The sequence below is a fragment of the Nicotiana tabacum genome, chromosome 23, assembly GCF_000715075.1.
Source record: "Nicotiana tabacum cultivar K326 chromosome 23, ASM71507v2, whole genome shotgun sequence".
Taxonomy (NCBI): domain Eukaryota; kingdom Viridiplantae; phylum Streptophyta; class Magnoliopsida; order Solanales; family Solanaceae; genus Nicotiana; species Nicotiana tabacum.
In genome coordinates, this window is record NC_134102.1 from 5,081,744 (window position 1) to 5,109,120 (window position 27,377).

A 27,377-nucleotide genomic window follows, 5' to 3' on the forward strand; every position below is an offset into this window, starting at 1 on the left:
GTACTTGGTCTCTTGTGAAGCTGCCATCAGAAAAAAGAAATTGAGTCTCTCCACAAGAATGGTACTTGGTCTCTTATGAAGATGCCATCAGGAAAAAGAATTGTTGGTTGCAAATGGGTCTTCAAGAAAAAGGATGGCATTCCAGGGGTTGAAGATGCGAGGTATAAGGCACGATTAGTTGCAAAGGGCTATAGTCAGGTACAAGGAGTTGATTTTAATGATATTTTCTCACCTGTTGTTAAGCATAGCTCTATTCGTGTCTTGCTTGCCTTCGTTGCCATGTATGATTTGGAATTAGAACAACTTGATGTTAAGACAACTTTCTTACATGGCGAACTTGAGGAACAAATATACATGCATCAACCCGAAGGATTTGAAATTGAAGGAAAAGAAAATCATGTTTGCTTGTTAAAGAAATCCTTATACGGATTAAAGCAGTCTCCAAGGCAATGGTATAAAAGGTTTGATTCCTTTATGTTGGGTCATGGTTATTCGAGGAGCATGTATGATAGTTGTGTTTACTTCCGGAAGTTAAATAATAGTTCATTTGTGTACCTATTATTATATGTTGATGACATGCTCATTGCTGCTAAGGATTTAACATAAATTCATAATTTGAAAAGTCAGCTGAAAAGTGAATTTGAGATGAAAGATTTGGGAGCAGCTAAGAAAATCCTTGGCATGGAGATCAAAAGAGATCGAAAAGCCAACATGCTATTTCTGACCTAGAAGAAGTATTTAGAGAAAGTCTTGGAGAGGTTTGGCATGAAAGATACTAAACCAGTTAGTACCCCTCTTGCTGCTCATTTTAAGTTATCAGCTGCTCAGTTCCCGCAGTCAGAGGAAGAAGAAAGGTACATGGCATAGGTTCCTTATTCCAGTGCAGTCGGCAGTATTATGTATGCAATGGTTTGTACACGTCCAGACATTTCATAAGCAGTGAGCGTGGTAAGCCGGTATATGGCTTGCCCTGGTAAAGCACATTGACATGCTGTGAAATGGATTCTCAGATACTTGCGAGGTACTTCAAACACATGTTTGGAGTTTGGGAGAAATACTAACACTTTGGTTGGTTTTGTAGACTCAGATTATGCAGGTGATCTTGACAAAAGAAGATCACGGACAGGCTATGTATTTTGCATCAGGGGTTGCGCTATTAGTTGGAAAGCTACATTACAACATGTAGTAGCTTTATCTACTACCGAAGCAGAATATATGGCAGTGACCGAGGCGATCAAAGAAGCTTTATGGTTGAAGGGTCTATTTGCGGAACTCAGTTTACACCAAGGTGGTATTATCATTTTTTGTGATAGTCAATGTACCATTCACTTGACTAAAGATCAAATGTATCATGAGAGGACGAAGCACATTGATATAAAGTATCATTTCATCCGAGAAACCATTGCTAAAAGAAAAGTCTCTGTTTAGAAGATCAACACTAGAGACAATCCTACTGACATGTTCACAAAACCTCTTCTAGTATCCAAGTTCAAGATTTGCCTGAACTTGATTGGCATTTATGAAGAATGATTTTGCCCATTGGGGTTTTTGCGGAGAAGGTGGAGCAAATTTACTATAAGCCGAAATTAGGCCAAGGTGGAGATTTGTAATATGGCCAAATTTTCATGACATTTGCCATGACATAATATCCATTATAACAAATTTGTGGTTCATGACATTTGCCATGACATAATATCCATTATAACAAATTTGTGGATCATGACATTTGCCATGACATAATATCCATTATTAGGCCAAGGATTTCTTGCTATAAATAGAGGAGTTTCTCCTCATTTGCAAATACACAAATTCAAGAGCTTTTCACTCTTGTCTTTCTTTCTCCTCCTTTATTTCATTATAGAGTATTTTGTAAGAGAGTGAGTGTTGGGAAACACTTGTGTGAACCCTTTCTTTGGAGTGATCTTGTGAGGTTATTCTCTTGGGGTATTTGAGACTAATTAGAGTATTTTCTCTAATTTTGTACTCTCTTTTGTACTCTTGTTGGTATAGTGAAATTGCTCCTCTCCGCTTGTGGACGTAGGTCATCTTGACCGAACCACGTTAAATTTGTGTCTTCTTTATATTCTTTAATTACCGTTATTATCATCTTCCATTGTCTTTGTTATTGTCATTATACCGTTGTTTGGCTAAATTTCGCACTACCCGAATTCCCGATCCTAACAGGGAAGATGCCATTGGTTTAGGGAAAGTTCTTCTTGTCTTACTTTTATTTTGCTTTGAACCGGTTTATTTCTTATAATTGAAAATAATAATTTTTGTGAGATCAGATTATCTTATTAAAATGAGAAGGAAGAGTCATTGACTAACTTAAATTTGTAACATAAACCAAGTATACTTAAATAGAGAATTCTACTTTTTTAGCGGAACTCAACGTCCAGATAGTTTAACTTTTTTTTAATATTTCAAGTTTATCCAACATGTAATTTGTTTCTTTAAAGGAAATTTTAGTTTACGAAGGGTATAACTGTCGGTCAATTTTATAAGAATATTTTCTTCGTTCAACATTTAATTTTTTAATATTCGTACTTTTATAATAATATAGATAGATAATTATGCAATCAAACATGTCGGTAATTATATTATAATTATGTTAAAACAAATAATGTGACTTTGTAATTATATATTATGTAATTACTAGATTGCATAATTACAATGTGATTTTCAAACCGACACTAAAATAATTATATATAATCATGTCTCTTGACAAGATCTTAACAACTAAATAAAGTATTTTAAATGGAAAAAACTTTCGTCTGAATCAAGCTACGTACTGCTTTTTTTAAAAAACAAAAAGAAAACAAAATTGAGGCTCAAATCCCTAAACAAAGTCACGTGACCTGATCTTGGGCAATTGCCAAGCTGGCATCACCACGTTGGATTCGTCTTTCTCGTGGGCTCCACTTCTCTGCTGCCACGTGTCTAACGTGCTTGTGGGCCCATCTTAAAAAGAACATGGGTTCGTACTTGCTCGCACGCTCTCTGCACGTGACCTCCAGTTCAACTTTTATTTTTTTCCTTTTTTATTTACGTGACAACCACACATAGGCACGACCAAAATTATGAAATTTTGATTTTGGTTCAATTTTTGAAGGAAAATGTTGAGAAAAATCTTATAGTTGACGTTTAAATTTGGTTTTTATTACTGTAATAAAAGTCCATTTTCCAATTCTTATAAAATTTAGCGAAATGAATGAGATATTTTTTTTATGTTGTAGCGACTTCAAAAACAACAATTCAAACATATTATTGCAATTATGTCAATACTTCTATTTAACTTTACCTCAACTAGTTCTTATATTTAACTCTTTTTAAGTTTTAACTACTCACATGAGATTAGGTAGTAGGTATCGAATACCTAAATTAATGATAATTTATATGACCTGTTGAATTAATTTTTTATATAATGTATACACATGGAGGGTGCAGTTATAAACTTTTTTTTTGGTTTCTCACCCGTTGTTCGGTATCCGCATTAGAGCCCGATTATATCCGGATTAGCGACGCATAGGGCCCCATTCGGGAGGAAGCGCTCCCTATCAAGAATTTTTTCATACCCAAGACTCGAACTTGAGACCTCTGATTAAGGAAAGAATAGTCTCATACACTGCACCATATCTGGTGATGCAGTTATAAACTAGAGTAGAAGAATTTGACCTAAAAGCCTATATTGGTTTAGAGAAAATATGATAATAAATTAACAATAGGTCCAACTTCAAGGGAGTTAGGAGAAAGTTAGGGGACAACAATATACAAACTATCATTGTAACAACTAAAAGATTTACTTAGAGTAGTGGTAACATCTAGAAAATATAACTCCCCTCATTTTTTAATTTATGTGAACCTATTTGATTGAGCATGAATTTTAAGAAAAAATATAAGACTTTTAAATTTGTGGTGTAAAATTAGGCACGTATATTTTGCTGGGCTATAAATTATTGCATAAAGGTAAATTATTTCCAAAAATATAAAAAGTTATTCTTTTGTGCACAGATTAAAAAGTAAATAAGTTCACGTAAATTGAAACAGATGATATAATACTATTTTGTTCCATTTTATGTAGTATTGTTTTCTTATTTGTCCATTTTTAAAAGAGGTAAAATTTTATATCTAAAAATAATTTAATTTCAATTTTTTATTTTATCTTTAATGATATGTTTTTTAGACATATTTTAAAGCTTCAAGTTCTAAAATTTTGATGTTCCTTTTTAGACAACAGATCACTCGAACACTGTCACGTAAATTAAGGTAGATGATTTCTGTTTGGAACGTGTCTAAGAATAAGAAAAGGGTCTAGTGGTACGGTTCTTATCATCTGTGTTGAGAGAATTCTCTAAAATGCTACTGCACTCATGCTAGGTCCTCTAAAAATATATTACTTTAGGAGAATTCTAATATGCATCGAAAAATATTTTTGAAGAGTTCGAGCAATACAACTTACTGTAATGGAGCTTTGATTCGAAATTAGGCAAAGAAACCTCTTTATAGTTTGTTTATTAGACATTTTCTAAGGGAACGTTGATTTGATGCATGTAATGTGAAGTCTAATGTAAGTGATCTATTTCTAGATTTGCATGTACATTCCCATGTGCAGCTACCCCAATTTTCTGAAAAGGGCGGCCGACGAGTTTTGTGACATAAAGCCAAATTTTATGAGGTGCCTTAAAAAAAATTAAAGAAATTTATTTATTTATTTGAAGTCTATTTTTCTATCGTTTCTAAGATACAAAGTTATTAATAATTTTTTTATAATCAATAACTCCTAATATGTCTTTCTTAATTAACAATATAACTAATCTACTTAACCTTTTTTGAAACATTGTTGATCTTAGGTAAGATTTTATCAATTTTAATTTTAAAAACTTATTTCGTGAAGTGACAGTAACAAGAGTTATTAACATTATTCCATAAGCAATATAGGCATTGGAAGAGAATCTAACGGAGTATATCAATCAAACTGTTATCTTCTAATTGTTCTATTTTCCTTAATGCTTTTAATTCCAAAAATAAATCTAAACCATCAATACCGAATTGATTATTATACTTTAAGGAACATTCAAGATTAAGGCAATATTTTTTAAAATTTTCATCATCTAGTGATCTTAATTTTTACCGCTAAATAGAAAACCAAAAATATTTTCATATCCTTCGAATTGTTCAAATCTATTTTGAAGTAAAAAAAATAGCCTTGTCTAATATATATAAAATAATCAACTCCAAAGGATTCTTCGCAAGATTTTTAGATTTTATTATCAACATTCTCATCAAATTGTTACTTCCTATATATCACACGTTTCTTACGAAATTCGGGTTCGATATTCATTTCAAGTGCAATTTTCTTGGCAGAAATCGTAGCAGTTGCAAATACTTCTTCTCTATATTTGTAAAAGAAAAAAATCAAACTTTTTCACTTCACAAAATATTTTTTTTAAACTTATACATAACCTATTAGGTGTAACAAAAAATGGGACTCCCATAAATGTGGGTCCTAAAGCATTTGTTTTACTTTATGGAAGGGTCACCCTTGTTTTATGATAGCATGACCTCATATAGTATTGTTTTCTATTGACATTTTTTTCTTCTTCTCAGTCTAAGGATTTCTAATTACATTTGTTGAAAGCTTTTAACAACAAAACAATTAATATAATAATTATTACATGTCAATCCCAAATTAGTCGAAATTTGTTCTATGAATTTTCAATATTATAGTGCTCTGTTAGCATTCATAATATTTTTATACGTTGTACTTAAGGATTATTTATAACACTAAGGGGTCCTTTGGTTTGAAAACAAGTTATAATAGGATTAGTTATACTGGAATTAGTTATGATGTGATTAGTTATCATGATATTAATTCTTATTGACCATTTGATATGTTATATTAATCCTGAGATTGTCAATTTTAGTTATTTATCCTGAGATTACTATTTCACCATCTGCAAGTATAAATTATTTCGGTACTATTTTTAATCATGAGATAACTTTATCCCAATATTAGTAATCAAACAAGAGATAAGACGATACTAAATTTTTGTACCATGATAATTTTTGCTTATCAATCATACCAAACGACCCCTACGAGTTCTCTAATACTGTATTTTAATAATTACATCTCTAATATACGAAGAGTCTTTTTGGTAAATATTGATCTTCTAGTTAATATCACCTATTCACCTGTATGAATTTTCAATTTTCGTTATTTTTTATCTTTTACTAGATCTGCATGAATTAAGAAAGACAAAAAAAAAAAAAAAATGTCATGTGCATTTGCAGATAGTGCAAACTAGTGTAGATTCTTAAACTTATGTGACTGACACAACTACTTAATTGTTTATCTTCGAAGTGAAGGAAGTGACAATCATTAATTTGGTTTTAGTTTTTCTTATATAAAAGACTTTGTTTAACTAATCAATATGATACTTATATTTTAATTTGTTTGAGCAATTTCTTGTTAAAAGAACTTTTCTTCCACTTTCACTGAAAATAATCAAATCTTTCATAGTTAAGTGTTGGTTGTTTCTTTTATTATTTTTTGGTCGTTGAGAAATTTTACTTTGCCCATGATTAATTATTAATGAATAATTGAATAATTTTAGCACTCAATCAAACGACGTATCTTTGCATAATGAATCCCCATAGTTGAGGGCGGGGTTAAGCATCTGATTCGACAATGAACACTAAATAAAAGAGGCAAATTAATTTTTTTTACCCCGCCTGCCCTTAGATTTTCAGGCATCAAACTCTCACTAATGTTTGTGTTATTAAAGTTGATATTCTCGCTTCTGCTTCGTCCATCACCGCTCGCGCAGGTGGAGCGCTCCCTACCGATGTATTTTTACATCCCACAGTTTTGGCAGATCGCCTATCCCTGTTCATCTTCGGCACAAGAGTGCTCGAGCGAGAAAATAGAAATAACGTCTTAAGCCATTGCGTATAGGCGCTTTCCACTTATGACAAACTGCTCTCTCTACACATCACTCCAAAAACATTTGTTACCTAATATATTTTAGGAAAATTGTGGGTTGCTTCAACTGATTAATTTGTAACCATCGGACTAAAATTGAAATATAGAGATCTACCTAAATTATTATATTGTTGTTTAAACTTATTAAAATTAAAGGGGACAGTATTTTGGAAGGAAGATATTCAAAGAGTACAATCCAAGTTATATTAAAAGTGCAAGTAAAAATAAAAATGAAAAAGAAGCCCATTTCTTATTCCCTTTTAATAAAGAAACACTAGTAGTTAATATTGACAGAGGCGGCTCTACAAGAAACTATTAACTTATAATTTTATTAAACTGTTTAAATTTAAATTCTGAATATGCTTCTGAAAAATGAATTGCCAAGTATAAATGCAAGTGTATATACACATAGCCAATCATTGAAGTTATTTTATTTAGAACTAATCTGATTTGTTTAAAGTGATTTTTATTTTGCGCAATAATTTAAAGACAAGTTTAGTAAATCTGTTGCCGTTTACCGTACATCCTTTTGTCATTTAGTAACGACAGTTATACTTTTTACCTTGTTCGATTTTTGCTCCAAAATCTCCACGCGATAGGAAACGTTTCCACAACACTCGCCTTCCTAATTGGTACATACGACGTCAATCAATCTGTGTGTAATGATATCATTAGTCAGTGAGTTTCACTTGCTCATAGGATACGGAAGTCAAATTCGACAATTAAAAGAACAAACTGAAAGCATCTCAAATGTCAAAAATAACGGCCGTTAGCAATTGACGCGCTTTAGCTTTTCCAAAACCGGCAATAATTACGGGCGAACACTAACGTTAAGGTTCCGCAATTAAATCAAAATTGGAAGTCAAATTAATTGTAATCACTAGCCATAAAGTATATTAAATATTTATATTATATGCATCTAATATATATATATAAGTATTTATATATATATATATAAATTTTTTCGGTCGGCTATTATTTTTGAAAACGGCTAATAATATATATTTTTCTTCAAAATTCATGCCTATATAAATTTTTATAAACTGAAGTATATATAACTTAAACTATTTATTTTATAATGGTGAAATTCATTATAAACTGAGGTATAAATTAAACAATAATTTGTGTTGGTCAAACTTTTCAAAAAATACTTTTAAGTACCAAATTACGAATAAAAATATGAATATATTTACTTAATAATTAATATTATAAGTAAATAAATAATCTCAAAAATTTATTATTAAAGACAGTAATTAAATCTTTTTATTTTATTTTAGTAAAATATGAAAATAAAATTAAAAAATACTTTAATTCTTATAATATGATTTAACTATATTAAAAATTATTCAACAAATATAAAAGTATTCACATCTAAAGTCACTATATATTAGAGAGTTATCCTAAAAATAAGAAAAAATACTTATATATTAATATAAAAGTATTAGGTTTAAAATAAGTAAGGTTATTTTGTTAAGAATATTTTTGTTAAAAATAAAAGTCAAAACTGTTTTTCTTTTTTGGGAAGAAATTATCTTTTTTTACTTTTCAAAAAAGTGCTCGTGCTTCTTCCCAAAAGTATTTTTTTTTTTTCCAAAAAAGATTGGCCAAACACTTTAGGTTGAAAAAAAATTAATTTTTTTAAAAAAAATACTTTTGACTTTTTGAGAAGTTTGGCGAAACAGGTGAAGCCACATTGAACGAAGGGTGTCAAATGACACGCCTTTGCCGGAAAATTATTTTATATTGCTAAATAATTTTTTTTATTTTGATGTATATTTATACATTACTCGTCTTGACTTTTCGACGTAATTTTTATATTTTGATACTTTTATGAAATTTTACACAAACCGGCTATCAAAGATGACGACGGTGGTCAGCTGAGCTGAGATTGGTAAAAAGGTACAGCTAGCAATGAATAAGAGCCTCACCTACTCAGCATCTTCCTTTTCTCTTCTTCCCTTTTTTAGCTTTCTTCATTTTCATTTCTACGTATAAGTTTCTTACTCATAAACCCTTTCCGCTTCTCTTAATTCTTTTCTCTTCAGGTACACTTCTTTCATTCACACTACCTATAGCCTATAGTTTTAGTCTTGTTTTTCCTTTTTCGTTTGTTCTATTTGAATCCCCTGTTTAGAATTGCTGGTTCTGTTTATCATTCCTCAGAAATGTTCTGTTTTTTTTGTAAAATTGAGTATCCCTCTTATCCTTTCCTAAAATTTTACCGCTTCTTTTAAAACTCTGTTTATTTGAAGTTTATGAGTTTAAGATTGTAAGTCTTTTTAAGTTATTGAATTTTAAATTAATAATTTGAACGAATTTTCCCCCACAAATATATGGTTTAAATTAAAGTTAATATTGCAGTATTATTCGAAGTGGCAAAATCAGGAATTTTGCGGAGTGTGTTCAACCACATAGGCCCGTAATTTGTTGAACACATTTTGCCCGAAAATTATACTATGTTGTATAGAAAATTATACATTACTTTTTATATATATATACACGGTGACATATATTATAACATAATATAAAAATCGATTTTGAGAAAAATATAGCTTTTATAGTGAATGAATGTTATATGATGAGTATGTTGTTACAGAGTAATTTTGAACATCCTTGAACAATTTTTGTCAAATTTTTTGGCTTTGTCGCTATTTATATACACTATATAATTTTTTGACAAATGGTGTTCAATTGCTATCTTTGTACTTTTCTGTAGTTTGATACTTATATTTGAGGCCCCTGTTTAGTTGCTGGTACTGTTTTTCTTTCCTCTTGTGCTTTCAGAGTTTTTCTTAGGTATTTTTCTGCTTATCTTTAAAATTGAGCGAAGCTAAAACAATGTTATGTATTTCTGTTACCCTTTCCTAAAACTTCACTATTTTTTTTTTTTTACTTGTTTTGCTTGAAATGAGCCAAACTTTGACTTCTATGCATAAAGTTTCAATTTTTACTCTGCTATTTGCATTATTTTGATGTGTTCCTAACATTTTTTTCTTGATATATTTCAGGGGAATGTTCATTAGTGGAGTGAATTTTTAAGAAGTTTTGATTACTCAGAACTTTTCTGCATTTTAAGGGCTCTGTGACTTCCTGCATTTCTTGAGAGGTATGGTTTTGAATTTGTATTTGCAGTTTTGAATTTTCTTCGATTTATTTAAGTATTATCAGTTCATCCTCATTTTCATTAGTGTGCTTGTTCATTCTCACACCAGCTTATTTGTTTTATTTTCTAATTTTCCTTTTTTGGCCAACTGTAAATTAATTTGCCAAATGTAAGTGACAAGAATCCAAAAAGAATTTTCAACCTTTTTCTGCTAAAATGGGCCACGCTCCCCTTTGTGCTGGCTAGCATCATTGTGACAACATTGCTCCAGCTTGAAGCTATGTTGGGGCTGATGGTGGCCCCTATCCTTCACCGTATGCTTACGCCAAAAAATACTCGGTCCGTCTCATTTTATGTGAAGGTGTTTGATGGTGCAATGTTTAAGAAAAAAACATTTTTGGAACTTATGTCTTAAAATTCCGGTGAGTATAAATTCATGTCATTAAGGATAATCGCTGCATGCTTGCGCTAGTAAATTCTCGGTCTGTTTTATGTGAAGGTGTTTGATGGTGTGATGTTAAAGAAAAAAAGTATTTTTGGAAATTGTGGTCTTAAATATGCCATAATATTACTGTTCTATAAAATTATGTCATTAAGGATAAAATGAGAAGTTTAACTTAAAATGTTTCTGAATATCAAAAAGGTCAATTTTTGGAACATACCGAAAAAGGAGTGTCACATAAAATGTAGCCAGGGGCGGCCCAACCATAAAGCAACTGAAACACTTGCTTTAGGCCCCAAAAATTTAAGGGCCCCAAAATTACTAGTATTCTCTATATATAGTAGTATATTATTTATATAATTATCTTTTATTATTGATAAATTTATTTCTTTATTGTCATATTAATTTTTAATAACTCGATTTCTTCCTCTAATTAATATAACTAAAATAGTTTTCTGTCAATCTTATTTTACTTTTTTACTTAATTATATTTCTCTATTCATTAGTTGGTCACGTAACTATATCTAATAATCTAACTTATTATTTATTTTCCTTACATAAATTATACTCTCTCCGCCCCAATTTATATGAAAGTGTTTGACTGGACATGGATTTTATGAAATAAAGGAAGGCTTTTGAAACTTGTAATCTTAAATAAAACATAGAAGTTTTTGGGCTAGAAATCATCTCATTGATGGTAAAAAAAAATAATCTAAAGTTGAATTGTTACCAAATATAGAAAGGGACTTACTAAAAAAAAGGAGTCACTTATGTTTTCTGGTTCTCCCATTTCAGTTGTGATGCAATCAACGTTAAATTCATTTAATTTTCTGTATTTTATAAAACTAAGTTCTCATTTTTTTTAATTCTACATACTCACTTGTCTAATTTTTTTAAAAACGATGTTCATTAAATAATATATATATTAAGATTTTGCTTTAGGCCTCTTATTAAGATTTTGCTTTAGGTCTCCGATGAGGTTGGGCCGCCCCTGAATGTAGCAGAGGGAGTACCGCTCATCTTCTTACTCTATAATGTTTATATGCATTCCAATTTCACCTTCATTGCTATAAAGTATAGGATAATTGGAAGATGATGAATTGTTATCTAGGCATTCATTATTCATCGTATTGTTTTATTTTTTTTACAGGTAACAGCTATAGTTTAGAGGGAAAAAGAGTATATAGCATGGCGTCAAATTTAGTGGATGAGATAGATTGTGCTAGCTTCTTTGACCATATTGATGATTTGGTTGAATTTTCCCCAGAAAATGAGTGTGGTGACCTTGACTCTACTGATTGCAAGAATTTTCCAAGCATTTGCAACGACCCCTTGCCGGATTCCGGCCCACTTTTCTTCAGCAGCCACAGAAATTCACCTTCCGACTTCTCAGCCGAGCTCTTAGTTCCTGTGAGTGCAGCAACTTCACTGTGATTCTCTTAAATTTGCTATCTTGATTGTCGGATATTTGAATACTAAGCAACATTAATCAAAATCTAAAACTAGTGCGTCATAAATTTAAGCAACTGTTGAAGGGACCTATTGTATGCGAATGTCTTGTCACGTGATTGGTTGCCTTTTTTGAGCATTTGACTACCAGGTGGTGTTCAGGCCAGCTTGCGCGCATAAGTTTTTTGTTAAAATGCTTTTTGTCTTAACTAATTATCTTGATTGTTCCATGCGTAATTATCTTAAATGCATGGTAATGGTAGGTTGGATTTAAAAAATTTCTGTTCAAAATCTTGCTACAAGTGCAGTCAGTTCAATCATTTGGAGCTTTTAGAATCTGACGATTTTGTCCACACATTCTACTGATAACGACTTGTTAATAAGTTTTTAGTTCAAATTTCACTTTCAAATTCAAACCTTCTATTATGAGAGTATTTACCTTCTGATGGGTATTTGCAAAATGATACTTTGTCTTCCTATTTAATGCTCAAAAGAGTGTCCTTATAGTAGGTAAAGTCAGTCAATTTCTCTTCAATCCATTGGCACTTGCACATGGATGTTGTAAAGGTTGGTGGGTGTCTGAGGGACCATCATAATAAATGAGCAGGTACTAGTTTGCAATAATAAGTCACTTGAACTAACGTTCTGTTGAAAATCTTGTCATGATTGAAAACTAGGTGTATCGATTAGGTGCTGTTTAGTGTCCTAATCTTGATTAGGCGTTAAAACGGATAATCAGACATGAATTCGTATGTTGTCTTTTTACTCTTGTAGCTTCTAATTTGGTGATGTTTATGCAGTTTCATCGCATACTTTATAGAAACTCTAATGATATCATTTTCTGTTTTCTCTTCTGTATTTGTAGTACGAGGATATAGTTCAACTCGAATGGCTTTCAACATTTGTGGAGGATTCCTTCTCTTGTGGCGGATTGACAATGGGGAAAGAACATTTTCCTGTCAACAAGGAGCCATCTCATAGCAAATTCCTGTCCTCAAGTCCTGTTTCTGTGCTTGAGAGCAGCAGCAGCAGCTCATCAAGCTCAGGGGCGGGGAAAACGACTCCTCCTCTTAGTCCATGCCACCGTGGTACACAACGTGCTCGGAGCAAGCGTCCTCGCCCTGCAACTTTTAATCCATGGCCAGTAAGTCAACTCATGTCTCCAACATCATCCTTTACCGAGATTCACCAGCAATTTGTTGCGCCTGAAGATACATTGGAATCTGACAATTTCGGGGAGTCTCACATGAAGAAGAAAAAGAGAATCAAATTTTCCATTCCTCTAGCTCCAGTTGACACGAATCAGAATTGCCAGCGGGCACTACAAACAGTTAGGAAATGCATGCATTGTGAGATAACAAAGACGCCTCAATGGAGGGCAGGTCCAATGGGACCAAAAACCCTCTGCAACGCGTGTGGCGTTCGCTACAAGAAAGGTCGACTCTTCCCTGAGTACCGCCCTGCTGCAGCCCCCACATTTGTTCCATCCTTGCACTCTAACTCTCACAAGAAGGTCTTGGAAATGAGAAGCAACCTCATCCCCGAGGATACACACGACAAGCAGGCTGCGCCACACTCAACTCGTCCCCTAAGCCCTGGCCCGCCCGAGAGCAATGCCACAGGTGGTACTTCAACTGCGCAATCAGATTTCAACCCTGAGTAACAAGAATGCAGATAATAGTTTTTCCTAGTCTTTTTATCTCCTCTGCCTTGTCATATCAGTTCTTAGTTTAATTTGCTTACTGTTTTTATTATTGCTTTGTTCATTGGTTCTTTGTACAAATATGTAAGGAGGATAGGGGAAATAGAGAAGAAATAGATGACCATATTTTAGGTGATAGCTAGGGAGAAAAGGGTTAGAAATAGAAATGGAGTTTCAGGTTAGGCAGCTGTAGTGTTATTTAGGAGTCAGTGTTAGTTATCTTTTTGTTAGACTTATTGCTATTTCTTTTTCCCCATCCTTACAATATGGGAATTCTTTTTGCAGTTACTATAATTTGTTTTTAGCATATTCTTGAATGAGTAATGGTTTGAAATATGTCTTCTAAATCTTTTTCCTCACATCAATAATCTGAGAATACATATTAATTAATCATAATCTGAGAATACATAGTGAAATTAGACAACATGATATGGCAATTTTTTTTAAAATGATCTTTTCTATTATATTGGGATCAGGTAAAGAGATTAACCAAAAAAAAAAAAAAAAGACAATAAGAATTAAACACCCGTCTAGTAGACGAAAAAGTCACTTGGTACAACTAAATTGTAAATTTACTAATTACTTGGGATTAATTTATGGTCACATAACTTTATTTGTTATAACTACAAAATCACAAAACTATTTTTGTCACGTTATAATGTGTAAAATACTTTAGTGACTTTATTGTTACAATAGATAAAATGTGACTTCACATTTTTTCTTTCACTTGACTTGTGGAATGTTAGGGGCGGATGCACCTTCAACGAAGCGGTGTCACGTGACGCCGCTTCGTCTGGAAATTTTACTAAATATATGTATTTATACTGTGAGAAAACGAATAAGTAGAAAAAAATGACACCACTTGACACAGAGTGTCTCTTGGCATATTGGTTGTGTTTGATTTTGCTCTAAGAGGTCAAATATTTGAGAGAGCCTCTATGATTAAAATTTGTGATTAAGAGGGTGTTTGGCTAAGCTTATAAGCTGGTCAAACTGACTTATAAACTGGTCAAACTAGCTTATAAGCACTACGCGTTTGGTAAACACTCAAACTACTTATAAGTCAAGTGCTTATAAGCTAAAATCAGTCATAGGTTGGTCACCCTCAACTTATGGTTTTTCAGCTTATAAGCACTTTCAGTTTGACCAACACTTTTACTAGTTTATCCTTAATAATATTTTCTAATTCACAAAATACTTTTCCCAAAATAAATTTCTTGACTTTTTCTTCATTCCATATTCGTTGTTAATTATTTTCTTTACAAAGAAATTTTTTAATTTATATTCTTTTGAAAAAAGTTTATGAGTATTTTTGTCATTTTAACAAAAGAATAGCTTATCAATATTTTTTTATTAAACACATTAACTGTTTATTATCAGTTTCATCACTTGTATCCAAACACGTAAATGCTTATCTTAAAAATCAGTTTCAACAGTTAAAAAACTTTTCAGCACTTCAAGCTTATCAGCTATTTATAATCAGCTAATCCGAACAGGCTCTAAGTAAAATTGAACTCAGACCTTTTCTAACTTAACACTCAACAAAACCAATGGTCTAATGGTTATTTCTAGTCTAGAAATATGATAACTAAAGTTATTTATTTCCGTTCTTTTAAAAATTTCGACACCACAAAAATTTCTACATACGCCCCTTTGGAATGTAACTAATGGACGCCTTCACCACTGTCTTTGCATGGTAGGAGTTATCACTGTCAGTGGTGAAGTCAGAAAATTCAATAAAAGTGTTCAAAATTTGAATATCCTTTGTCAATGGGCTATGCAATGGTGTTCAAAGTGTATTTAATCAATAACAAGTAATATTTTATTTTATACATTATATTATTTTTGGGTAAGAATGTTCAATTGACCATCCTTGGCCATACATAACTTCACCCCACCCTTGATCACTGCATCTCTAAGGCTTTAATTAGCCAACATAATGCCTTGCCTTTGCCTTTGCCTTTATTATTTCTTATATTCTTGATCTTACCTTTGAAAAATGTGATATAGTCCCCTCTTTTTTCTTGTGTTTGATGAGTTTTTGAGGACTATGTGAGATGGGTTTTTCTTGAGGATTGAAGAAAAGGTAATTCGGTGCACAAAGTATCCCTATTTACGCAAGGTCTGAGAAAGGATGCAAGCATTAGTGGCTAATTCGAGCTGTACTCGTGACTTACGGATCACACGAAGATAATTTTACCGTTACTCCAAGGCTCTCTTCTTATTGAGAAATGAGTTTTCCACGAAAAATAATATCTTGACGATATTTATGATGATGATAACCCCCTTCTTGATTGAAGAACTCAAACAAGGTGACGAAAAGAAAGACAAACTTCTTCTTCTTGATCTACAATTGCTAACTTGTTGAATTTCATCTTTTTTCTCCCCCTTGATGATACTAAGAGATGTTTATAAATACATCTAAAAGAGAGCGTTCATTCTATTTTGACGTATGATAACTTTTTAAGTGCTTATTTGAATAAATAATAATATTTGTGAAAAATAACTGAAATCACGAAACAAACGATTAAGAATATTTTGTTAATCAATATGCGAGTAAATTAAACTATGAATATCCACTAATCTGTCTCTAAGTTATTCGTATAGTCTAGGACAACTATAACTTTTTTTTGAGTGCCATATTATGAAGTTTAAATTCACGAAGGCAAAAAGTAACATAGAGGAGAGACTCATACGCATCTATGAGTGTAGCAATGTGTATAAATTGAAACAAAAGGAGAACATAATACCCTTTACTATACATATGTAATATCTTAAGTTTACCCTTTGGTATACTTTGGATCACTCATATTATAATTCTTTTTGTCAAACAAATTGTCTTATGTGCTTAACCTTAAAGGAAATATAGCGTAAAATAAATGAATTTTGCATGTCAAATACTTTGTGACAACGATTCAGATTTATCCATCCGATTTCGATTGTGCTTTATTATTACTCTTCACTAGTTGATTATACTTAGGTTAGAATCCACATTGGAGCTCTATTAGCATCAAAACTAAATATAATATAATTTGCTAACAATAAGGATATGAATGATTCCAACGTATAAGAATGATATAATTAAAATATTTGATAAATTAAACACAAACCCTTGTAATCAACTACATTTGGATATACAACTTTTTATTTTAAAATTAAATACTTATACTCTCATACTATATAAGTTCAATATAAATATTTGACAATTAGAGTTTATTAAATATTTAACGGAGACCGAAAATACTAATATTGGCAAACTTAAAGGATTAAAGCTGCTAAAGAGAATGTTTAAGGGACTATTTTAAGTCTACTCCAAAATATAAGGACCAATTGGGTCATTTTTTCTCAGTACCCATTGATAACTTGCACGGCAAAAATAAAACTCGCGAAAATCCAAAACCCAGCTTAGAACAAAGTGTTTGAAAAATTCGTCTACAGTTTTGTGATCAAAGCCATGAGCGGAAACGAGTTCCGCTTTTTCTTATCTTGTGATATCAATCTTCCTGTCACTTTCCGTATTGAGAAATTGGAAGGCAAATTGTTAACGCCTAAGCATTCCGATTCAGGTTAATTCCCTCTTATTTTACCATAAAATTTATCTGCTATCTTCTCTTTATTCGGTTATTAAATTGCGCTTCTTCGAAAGCTATTTTTTTTTTAATTTAGTGATAATATGCGTTTATAGTTAAAAGTTCGTTTTTTGAGCTAAATTATAGTACTATACTAGACAATTTTCTGTTAATTTGAGATGATCATGTTTAAATCTGGTGTCCGGACTTAGGAGTACGTCACGGGTTTGAACCCTACGCGGCAGACAAAAGCCTGATAAGTAAGTGAAAAAGCGTAGAGGGGTGGACCCGTTATCCATCAATTTAGAACCAAGTGTGCCAGTGGCCCTTGAGATTTCTTAGTTATAAAAAAAAAGGTCTGATGTCTGAAATCCCAGTGTAGGCAAATAACACTAGTGATTTCTTTCCATATGCTTAAGCCTTTTAGACTCTATTAACTTTTTTGCCTACTAGGATTTTAGACTAGTCGCTCATTGTGTTATTTTTAGCTTCATGGATCGTTAAAGCTCGATTTTTTAGCTAAATTATACTCCCTCCGTAGTTCCATTACATTTTATGTTAAGTGTTTGACTTGGCATAGATTTTAAGGAAGAAATAAAGACTTTTGATCTTTGCGGTTTGAAACATGTCATGACATTTCTGTGGGTATAAGATTATGTCATTAAGGTTAAAATGGGAATTATAAGATAAAATTGTTTGGAGAAAGAGAAAGGTATCATTCTTTTCCGGACAGTCTAAAAATGAAAGTGTGTCACATAAAATGGGACCGAGGGAGTAGTAGTAGACTAGCCAATTTTGCATAAGCGGAGAGAATCATTGTTAAATCTAGTGAAAATGCAATCATGGGCTGACAGTATTGTTGGTTATCACAGTTGTCTGACCTCTGCATTTACGAATTTTCTATCCTTTTAATTTGTGTAGATAATGTTGATTCTACTGCTGAGGAGAAAAAGCCAGAGCTATATGTGGAGAGTACATTGTATATAGATGGTGCTCCCTTTGGGCTTTCCATGAGAACAAGGTTTCATTTAGGACAATGTGTTTGACAGTTTCTAATTTAACTACAATGGAAATTGGAGTTGAAAGAACAGTCTTTCCGAATTGTAAGTTTGTAACTTAATTTCTTAATTATTAATTGAGAACCTTTCCCTGGGCAGGCTGGAATCAAGAGGTCCATCGTTTTGCTGGAATGAACTTATCACATTGAGTACAAAGTATAGAGACTTAACTGCAAATTCACAACTGGCATTTACAGTGAGTTTTTTCGTCTTCTTGAGCTGAGGGTCTCTCGGAAACAGCCTCTCTACCCCTCTGGGGTAGGGGTAAGGTCTGCGTACATTCTACCTTCCCCATACCCTCCCCAGACCGCACTTGTGAGATTTTACTGGGTTGTTGTTGTTGTTGCATTTACAGTGAGTTGAGAGCATATTGATTATCTTCCTTTCAGCTATAAAAAGACTATTTACTATTAGTTAGGAGTTCTTTAACCCAAAGCTTAATGCTCTGTTGAGTTTATTAGTAACCATCTTAACATGTGTCTTAACTTTGTTTCGTGTCCATAGTGTTGTGCAGATTTGTTTGTCTGGCAAAGCAAGACCTTGAGTATATCCACTTTTCCTACATGTACTTGTTATGCCCTGTCTGCACAAAGAACTCATGTTTCTTTCTTGAATTGCATTAGAGGAACACCAAATCTACTAAATTAGATTGCAGAGAATTTCAAAATTCGGATTTGGTTGGGTCTAATCCTGGGGTCAACGACATTTGCCCAACAGTGCTTTCTTGTTCGACTAAGTTAGATTGATATGGTTAATTTGGGTTTCTCCTTTCACTTAAAGGTTTGGGATGTTTCTTGCGGGAAAGGTGAAGGATTGATTGGCGGGGCGACAATTCATCTCTTCAACATGAAAAAGCAGCTAAAGACAGGGAAACATAAGCTTAGGCTTTGGCCAGGCAAAGAGGCAGATGGATCTATTAATACAACTACACCTGGAAAGGTTTCTTTTGATCTTTAGCTTAGCTTCATGGTTTCCATTTATTGTTCGCAAGAGACTTGCTATGGAAAACTTTCTACTTACTCACCAAGGTTGACTTCCATTAGGTCCCCAAGGAAGAACGTGGGGAGTTGGAGCGTTTGGAAAAACTGGTTAACAAGTACGAGAGGGGGCAGATTCAACGAGTTGATTGGCTTGACCGCCTTGCATTTAAAGCTATGGAGAAAATTAAGGAGTCTGAAAATAGTCAAAATGGAAGTTCTCATTTATATCTGGTTATTGATTTTTGCAGTTTTGAACACCGAGTTGTCTTCCAGGTATCTCTTTATCAGTATGTAGTGATATATCCATTTTACTTTTAATTTTCTGGAAGCTCTTCTTGTTATTACATATGATTTATGATTTGCCAGCTAATCTTTCTTCTTATTCATCAAGTTTTTGTTGGATTTCTGACTTTCCTCCTTTTATTTCACTGTTCGTATACATTTTTTGTTTTGTTTTGATAAGTACAGTTCCTATAGAAGATTTTGTACGGCTTATTTCTGTCATGATCCAAATCTAAAGGGCTGCACACGGTTACTGCCCAAATCAATCCCTTCAAGCCATGTTTCATGCCCAAATCATACATACACATTCATATCACTTTCCAAATATCAAAATCAAGCATTCCACACTTTTCTACATGTATTTCATGTAATTTGATTAACATAGAATACGAAGCACGTCGGAAAAAAATTGATATTCTGCGGAACATGACAGCTTTTCGTGTTGCTTTTTTTTTGCAGAGAATAAAAGATGAGAATAGTTCACTGCTAAGAGATGAAAAGTAAGCACAACACAACTAAGGGAGCATAGTAGGAAAATCTGTAATGTTGTCCTTCAATTAAGTCCAATAAAATAGGAACAAAATCATGAGGGAATTTTTTTCAAAAACCGTGGTGTCTGGGCCAGCTTGCACACACCTCGACTAATTCCACGAGGTACCTGCTACCTCCCACTAGGATAAAAAATGAGATAAAGAAAACCAGCAGGATCCCAACGTGAGAACATTTTTGCCAGAGTTTGTTTTCTAGGTTTAGTTACCTGGTTGTCACCTAACTTTTTTGCCAACTGATTTCTGGTACTAAAAGAGTTCATATTAGCATTTTCTTTAGCCTAATATCTGGCGCCAAATGTGCTCATAATTTTCTTTTACTCGTGACTATCAACGTAGTGTTATAGCATGGTATTTTTCCAATGAGGTGCAGTATGTTGATTTTGTTACCTTATTGTGTAGGAATCAGGAGCAAACTTCTTATTACCATCTCCTATTGCTTCAACGAATGAACTGGTTACTGTCTACGATCCAGAAGTGGGAAAAATAAATCCCTCTGAGCACAAACAACTAAAGCTTGCTAGGAGCTTAAATCGTGGCATCATTGACCGAGATCTTAAACCAAGTTCTACAGAACGAAAGTAAGACACAAACCAAATTTTTTAACCTTTTTCAATCAATCAATTAATCAATCAACTATGCCCCATGGCAAATTAGTTGGAGCCGGCTATATGAGTCCTTTGTACTCATTCCACTGAATCCACACCTATAACCTTTTTGTTTAAACTTTGTGTTCACTTTTCTAATCCTTCAATGTATTTTCTTTCTCCACCATTGTTGGAGACCACTGTCTGGGGTGTGGATGTCCAATAGTACATTGTGTAGTTTAGTCAGATTTTTGAGCAATCAAAGAACCTTGATCTTTTTATCCTAAGCACTAACCTTAGAAACAGGGTTGTCCTTCCATTCTCTTTTACATCTCTCTCTAGTTTCTTCTTCTGTGCTTATTTCTGTAGCTTGTTCAGATTCAGTAACTTATCTTGATGCCTTCTGTCTGTACAATTTTATAAATTATGCAATTTGCTGATTCCATGATCCTTAATGTTACTGAGTTACTCTACATTCAGTTCCTATTTCTCTTTGCTTTTTGTGTATCTTGTTTTTCTTTTTTATTTAAAATTTGTATCCCTTTGGTAGAATGTAACCAGTTGTATATTGCATGACTATTAGGTCAATACAAAGAATTTTGAAGTACCCTCCAACGATAAATTTGAGTGGAGACGAGAGGCAGCTGCTTTGGAAATTCCGTTTCTCGTTGATGTCCGAGAAACGGGCTCTGACTAAGTTTCTTCGATGTGTTGAATGGAGTGATGTCCAGGTATAACACAGGCCTCTCTTTCCCTTAAATCACCTTTCTCTCCTTTCTAAAACCCAATAACTGAAGCTGGACAACAGAATAGTCCTTGATAATCCCACTCCAATAAAAACAAAAAAGGGAGGGAGAAAAGAGAGTTCAAGTAGTGACAGAATTTTATTCTTCCTCTTGTCGAAATGCTTGGCATTAGGAAGCAGCGAGACTATGACACTATATCTCAATCAACTCTCCCTCAATCCCAAACTGGTTGGAGTCGGCTATATGTATTCTCTATTCCAGATATCTTTACTATTTGGAGGATTCATCTTAATTAGACTATTCCTATGCTGGCTGTTAATCTACTGCAACCCTCATTTGTTCGGGTTTAGGACCGGCTGTGCTTTCACATACGTTGAATTTACTATCAGTAGACATAAAAAATGAAATAGAGAAAGAGACATATAGGGTTGGATGTCGGCTTATTGAACACGAACTGCAAACTTTCTGCATTATTTCAGTACTTCTCCTGAAGGAATCTCTCTGAATACAACATTTGAGAAAATCCTTTAATCTCAAAAAAATATTTATACTGTTTGAGAAAATACTCGATATAACCCCTAGTTGTTTCAGTTAAGCCCGGCATATACGGTCTCAAGGAGGAGATGCTATCATCTGTTCACGATATGCATCTTCTTAATTGATCTCTTCTGATCAAGGCTTCCACTTTTCCTCTATTTGTTTGCTAACCCTTGTATTTATCTGGAGCATGAGTTAATCAAATTTTTCTCTGTTTGGAAAAGAGGAGTACATCAAGTTTGTGGAAGTCTTCTGACTAGTATTTTAGACTTTGAATATTTTCTTTGTGCACAAATACTACTTTCATGGACCAAGTTAAATCAATTTCAAGGACAAAATTTGAATTTTTATGCAGGAAGCAAAGCAAGCCTTAGAACTGATGCACAAGTGGGAATCAATTGACTTATGTGATGCATTGGAGCTTCTATCTCCCGTCTTTGAGAGTGAAGAGGTAAGAGTTAGACAGTTATCCTTGCAAGTGAAAATTTACAGGAAATTTGCTTTTATCATGTGCACTCGAAAATAGCTACTTACAAGAGTATCATCCAAGAAATATAGTTCCAGAAATTCTACAGGTTTGGGACAGGGAGTTTTATTGGAGATAAATACTTGACCTTAAATATGCTGCCCTCAAAGTCAAGGTTCTTGAAATCTCTCTCCCAGGTGGCTACGAGTATACGGTAGTACCAAAGGAAAAGAAAAGAAACTGTTTAGTGAGAACAAAATTGTGTAGGCTGTTGATTCTTCATAAAGTTGCTGAGAATTGGTAGTAAAATTTGATACTACTTGCTTCTTCACTGGTCTTAATAGTTTCTCGAAATGGAAATCTTTTCTATAAAATGTCTCTCATGGTTATTTACGGGTTTCTTTTTCATTTAAACGATAATTGAAGTTGTATGTCTTAAGTCATTTCAGATAAATCTTTTTTTCTTTTTGCTGTTTTTCTATCATCGCCAGCTATTACATCTTATTCGGATTTGAAGGAGTTCTAAGTTGAAATAATGTGGCAGGTCCGTGCCTATGCCGTTAGCGTTCTTGAAAGAGCTGATGATGAAGAGCTTCAGTGCTACCTCCTTCAGTTGGTTCAAGCTCTTCGTTTTGAGCGTTCAGACAAATCTCGCCTTTCTCATTTCCTTGTGCAACGCTGTATGCTTACTGTAATATACACGAAAGTTTTCTAGGTGCATCGTGAAGATCCATGGCCCACTTATAGGATAAGCAGGTAACCATTTCGTTTTTTGTATTTTTTTGCAGCATTAAGGAATGTTGAGTTGGCAAGCTTTCTCCGGTGGTTTGTAGCAGTGGAACTTCATGATCCTGCATATGCAAAACGCTTTTATTGTACCTATGAGATTCTGGAAGAAAGCATGTTGAAGGTGGGAGACAGTTATTATATCATTAGTCATTAGATAGGCTATTTAGATTATCTTGTTGTGATAAGTGTCTGAATATAGATAGTTATATTAAAAAGAACTCTTGAGTTGAGTGAGATGCTAGTTTTAAAAACTTCCTTGGTTTTGACATTTCAACGGAGATACATATATATTATGAATATGTATATGTGTTTATGTTATATACATCATATATTATATCATATATGTATATACACAGACACAGACACATATTATGAGAATGATCTGGAAAGCATTAAGAGATCTTTTTTCACTTGTAGTTTTTGCATAAGGATAAAAGAACATGTTGTATGGATAGTTGGTGAAACTGGCGGAAGACAATGTACAAGCAGAGTCACACGACATCTTGTAAATAATTTTGGATACCAACTTGGTGTTTTTTAATGAAACTTTTTGACTTATAAAAAAAACTTTGGAGGGAAATTTAGCTTTAGATAAATTTGAAGGTCAGTTCTTCCGACCCTTTTCCAGTTTCGAAATTAGGGGGAAAAGCTTGGCCTCCAGGGGAAAATTGGCGTTATAAACTGTTGTCTCCTTAAAGGTAAATGGGGATATTGAGATTAAATTTAAGACTTGAATTGTTGGCTAAGTGCCCTATGAATAAGTTGCCACGGGTAGAGCAGATATGATAACATTTGGAGTAAATAACAGCGTGTTCAGTGGTTTCTTCCACTCTCTATTCTTCGTTGCTTGTGCTGGCTACTGACTGCATATATGTCATAATAGTTAGGGGCTGGTGCAAGTGGAGATGAAGATGGCTTTAAGTTGTGGCAAAGCTTAGTGCGCCAGACTGAATTGACTGCTCAGTTATGCTCTATAATGAGAGATGTAAGAAATGTCCGTGGTGGCACACAAAAGAAGATTGAAAAGCTTAGACATCTTCTGTCTGGCCTCCTCAGCGAGCTCACTTACTTTGATGAGGTAATTACATTTTTCGACTGGTCCGCCTGTCATTAAATTTGTAAACGTCTATAATACATGTATATTGCATGTCAATTTCTGAAATCATAATATGCTGATCATTGATGCTTTGCAGCCGATTCGATCTCCTCTTGCCCCTGATCTATTGATCACAGGGATCATCCCATCAGAGTCTTCAATATTTAAAAGTGCATTGCATCCATTACGGTTGGCATTTCGAACAGCAAATGGTGGATGTTGCAAGATCATATTTAAGAAAGGAGATGATCTTCGACAAGATCAGCTGGTATATGCTTGATATTGTACATTGCTTTTGCTGTAACCATTTAGACACAATGGGTTCATTTGTGATGTGCTTTGGTCTGTCTCCCTCCGAGGGGACAAGTTCTCTTTTGTCCCAACTTTCACATGAGAAAGGAAATGAGATTTACAGATAGAGGCATACCTTGCCTTCAGTTTTTGGCATCAGAATTAGTTTCAAATTCATGAGGGAGCCAACTAAATATTGTAAGATTTATTTTTAAAAAAGTGTCTGAGAGAAAAAGAAAACTGATGGGTGGGCAACTGTTTCCTGCCTCTAGTGATCCTGTTTGAAGACACAGCGTACTGACTTCTTGTTCTTGCAGGTTGTCCAAATGGTATCACTTATGGATCGATTGCTCAAATTGGAGAATCTTGATTTGCATTTGACTCCATACAGAGTATTGGCAACTGGACACGATGAGGGCATGCTGGAATTTATCCCGTCTAAGCCTTTGGCACAGGTATGTAACCTACAATGACAGTAAAAGCACCAAGTGCTGACTCTCAAACTTCTGCATTTAAGATGAATTACTTCTGTTATAGTCTTGAGTCCTTTTTACATATAAAGCTTCAAGAGCATGGTCGTGCTTAATGTCAATGTGCATCATAGTCTACGTTAAATCGCTCGTCTTGTGCTTTTTTATGACTCTTTAATGGAATTATAGATGAGGTAGTATATTTTCAATTTGAATTTTGTTCTTAAAAAAGTTTCTACATACAAATATTATATTAAACTGCAACTAAATTTACTCTTAGTTTATTTTATCAGATTATTTCAGAGCATCGAAGCATTGTAAGCTACCTGCAGAAGTTTCATCCTGATGAAAATGGACCATTTGGTATTACATCTACATGTCTTGAGACGTTTATAAAAAGCTGTGCTGGATACTCCGTCATCACGTACATATTGGGCATTGGGGACAGGTGACTATTAACTTGGAATTCTTGCTTCCCTCTTTCCTTTTCTTTTCACTATTGAAGTGTCATTGTAAGTTCTAGATAATGTGGTGCAGGATTTCTGGTAATCTTAAAATCCTTGGTCTTGAATGATAAGTTTAGATAGATAAAATATTTGACAGCTAATTTGGTGCTAAGTCAATTACGTCTAACTTAATCTCGGTCAAGTGTAGAGAATATCATTACCATGTAAGTGTAGACGTGTGTTTCTTTGAGGGCAAGTCACAGTTTCTTATGAAACTTCTAATGATTAAAACTGAAATCAGCAATTAAGGGTTGATCTCTTGGTTCTCTAACATCCATTACCATGCTTATTCGAAGTGATATGTTTCTTTTTAACTGGATCTATAATAATCATGTTTCTGATATGCAGGCATCTTGACAATCTTCTGCTAAGAGATGATGGGCGCCTTTTCCATGTTGATTTTGGTTTCATTTTAGGTCGAGATCCTAAGCCCTTTCCACCGCCGATGAAGCTTTGCAAAGAAATGGTTGAAGCTATGGGTGGAGCAGAAAGGTACCTAATTTTGCTTTGAAGTAACCTGTCTCAAGATCCAAACTGAGTTTTGTCAAGTTCGTCCTGATTTGGAAGTTTCCATTTATAAATCCTCTGTAGGCATTGTGGAAAGTGTGTGATGAAACTTGAAAAGCAATATTAAATTGTCCTCTTCTTTTCTTGCAGTCAGTACTACACCAGGTTCAAATCCTATTGTTGTGAAGCATACAACATTCTACGAAAATCAAGCAACCTCATATTAAATTTGTTTCATTTGATGGCCGGTTCCAATATTCCTGACATAGCTTCTGATCCTGAGAAGGGCATTCTTAAGGTAGCTTTATCTATTTATTTATCTATGTTACAACTCTCATGTTCGCGTTGATCGCTCCTCTTATTTCCATCTTCTGACTTTAACTCTTTATGTTTATTAGCTTCAAGAGAAGTTTCGGTTAGACTTGGACGATGAGGAGTGCATTCACTTCTTTCAGGATCTTATTAATGAAAGTGTCAGTGCATTATTTCCACAAATGGTTGAGACAATTCACCGTTGGGCCCAGTACTGGCGTTGAGTTATGGGTGAAAGTTCATTTCGTTCAAAGAGCATCCTCTAAATTAAGGTAAAGACAGCGAAATTTTCCCCTAAATCAGACCTAGTTTCCTAAAGCTATCCATATTTGGTACGCCACAATACTTGTTGTAGTGTGTCGTTGGCTGGGTCCTGGTTCAGCTAGTGAGCTTCTCTGGGTTTTATAAGCTTGTGCTTGCCAGGCCTTTATTGGTTGGAATACATAGTCACATGTTAATAATTCATCATTGGCTCCTTTCGCTACCCTTAACATGAGGGTATTACAGACCTCATTTGGAAACTCGAATTGACTTGCAATCTTTTGGTATTCTCATTAAGTAGAATAATTGGTGCTCAGACACTATCGTGTATTACTTGGTTTCTAGTGCAAACACCAACGGTATCACTTCTTGTTTCAGGTTTGGCTGATAAGTTGGCTGCTGCAGAACGGAAATGATGCATATGAGGACATGTACTTGTGTTGTATTTGTACAGTTGACTAACCTTACATTGCTATAACTATACATAATGTTTTATATGGCTTTTTAAAATTTGTCTGGAGTGTTCATTTTAACTTATTTTAGCTTTATGTTTGTATTTTAACAAGAGCAGTTATAATCATATAAAGCAGGTTAAATGAAATTCAAGCTTTCATGTGGAAATACTGGCTATACTTTTCATTCTCTTTCAAATCCTTTAATTCAGTGTTTCATGTAAGAATAGTTGGCTGTCTTT

At 33.7% G+C, this 27,377-nt stretch overlaps 2 protein-coding genes across 3 annotated transcripts; both read left to right on the forward strand.

Moving 5' to 3' along the window:
* Positions 1–8,850: 8,850 nt before the first annotated feature.
* LOC107788461 (GATA transcription factor 8) lies at positions 8,851–13,966 on the forward strand. The gene is made up of 4 exons (XM_016610141.2): positions 8,851–9,027; positions 9,991–10,088; positions 11,678–11,937; positions 12,842–13,966. The coding sequence occupies exons 3-4, from the start codon at positions 11,716–11,718 to the stop codon at positions 13,637–13,639; spliced, it is 1,020 nt and encodes a 339-aa protein (XP_016465627.1). The 5' UTR covers positions 8,851–9,027; positions 9,991–10,088; positions 11,678–11,715; the 3' UTR covers positions 13,640–13,966.
* A 3,060-nt stretch (positions 13,967–17,026) lies between these two features.
* Positions 17,027–27,304, forward strand: LOC107788462 (phosphatidylinositol 3-kinase, root isoform). 2 transcript variants are annotated; one of them, XM_016610144.2, is made up of 18 exons: positions 17,027–17,244; positions 18,169–18,268; positions 18,405–18,501; positions 19,086–19,244; positions 19,349–19,558; positions 20,518–20,696; positions 21,286–21,433; positions 22,341–22,436; positions 22,996–23,131; positions 23,240–23,361; positions 24,124–24,318; positions 24,434–24,604; positions 24,945–25,082; positions 25,391–25,545; positions 25,952–26,095; positions 26,261–26,408; positions 26,509–26,694; positions 27,062–27,304. In XM_016610144.2, exons 1-17 carry the CDS (start codon positions 17,133–17,135, stop codon positions 26,644–26,646), a joined length of 2,448 nt encoding a protein of 815 aa, XP_016465630.1. In that variant the 5' UTR covers positions 17,027–17,132; the 3' UTR covers positions 26,647–26,694; positions 27,062–27,304. The 2 variants fall into 2 exon arrangements, with proteins under 2 accessions (XP_016465630.1, XP_075102441.1); XM_075246340.1 differs by lacking the exon at positions 18,169–18,268 and having other exon boundaries at positions 17,064–17,244.
* Positions 27,305–27,377: the final 73 nt, after the last annotated feature.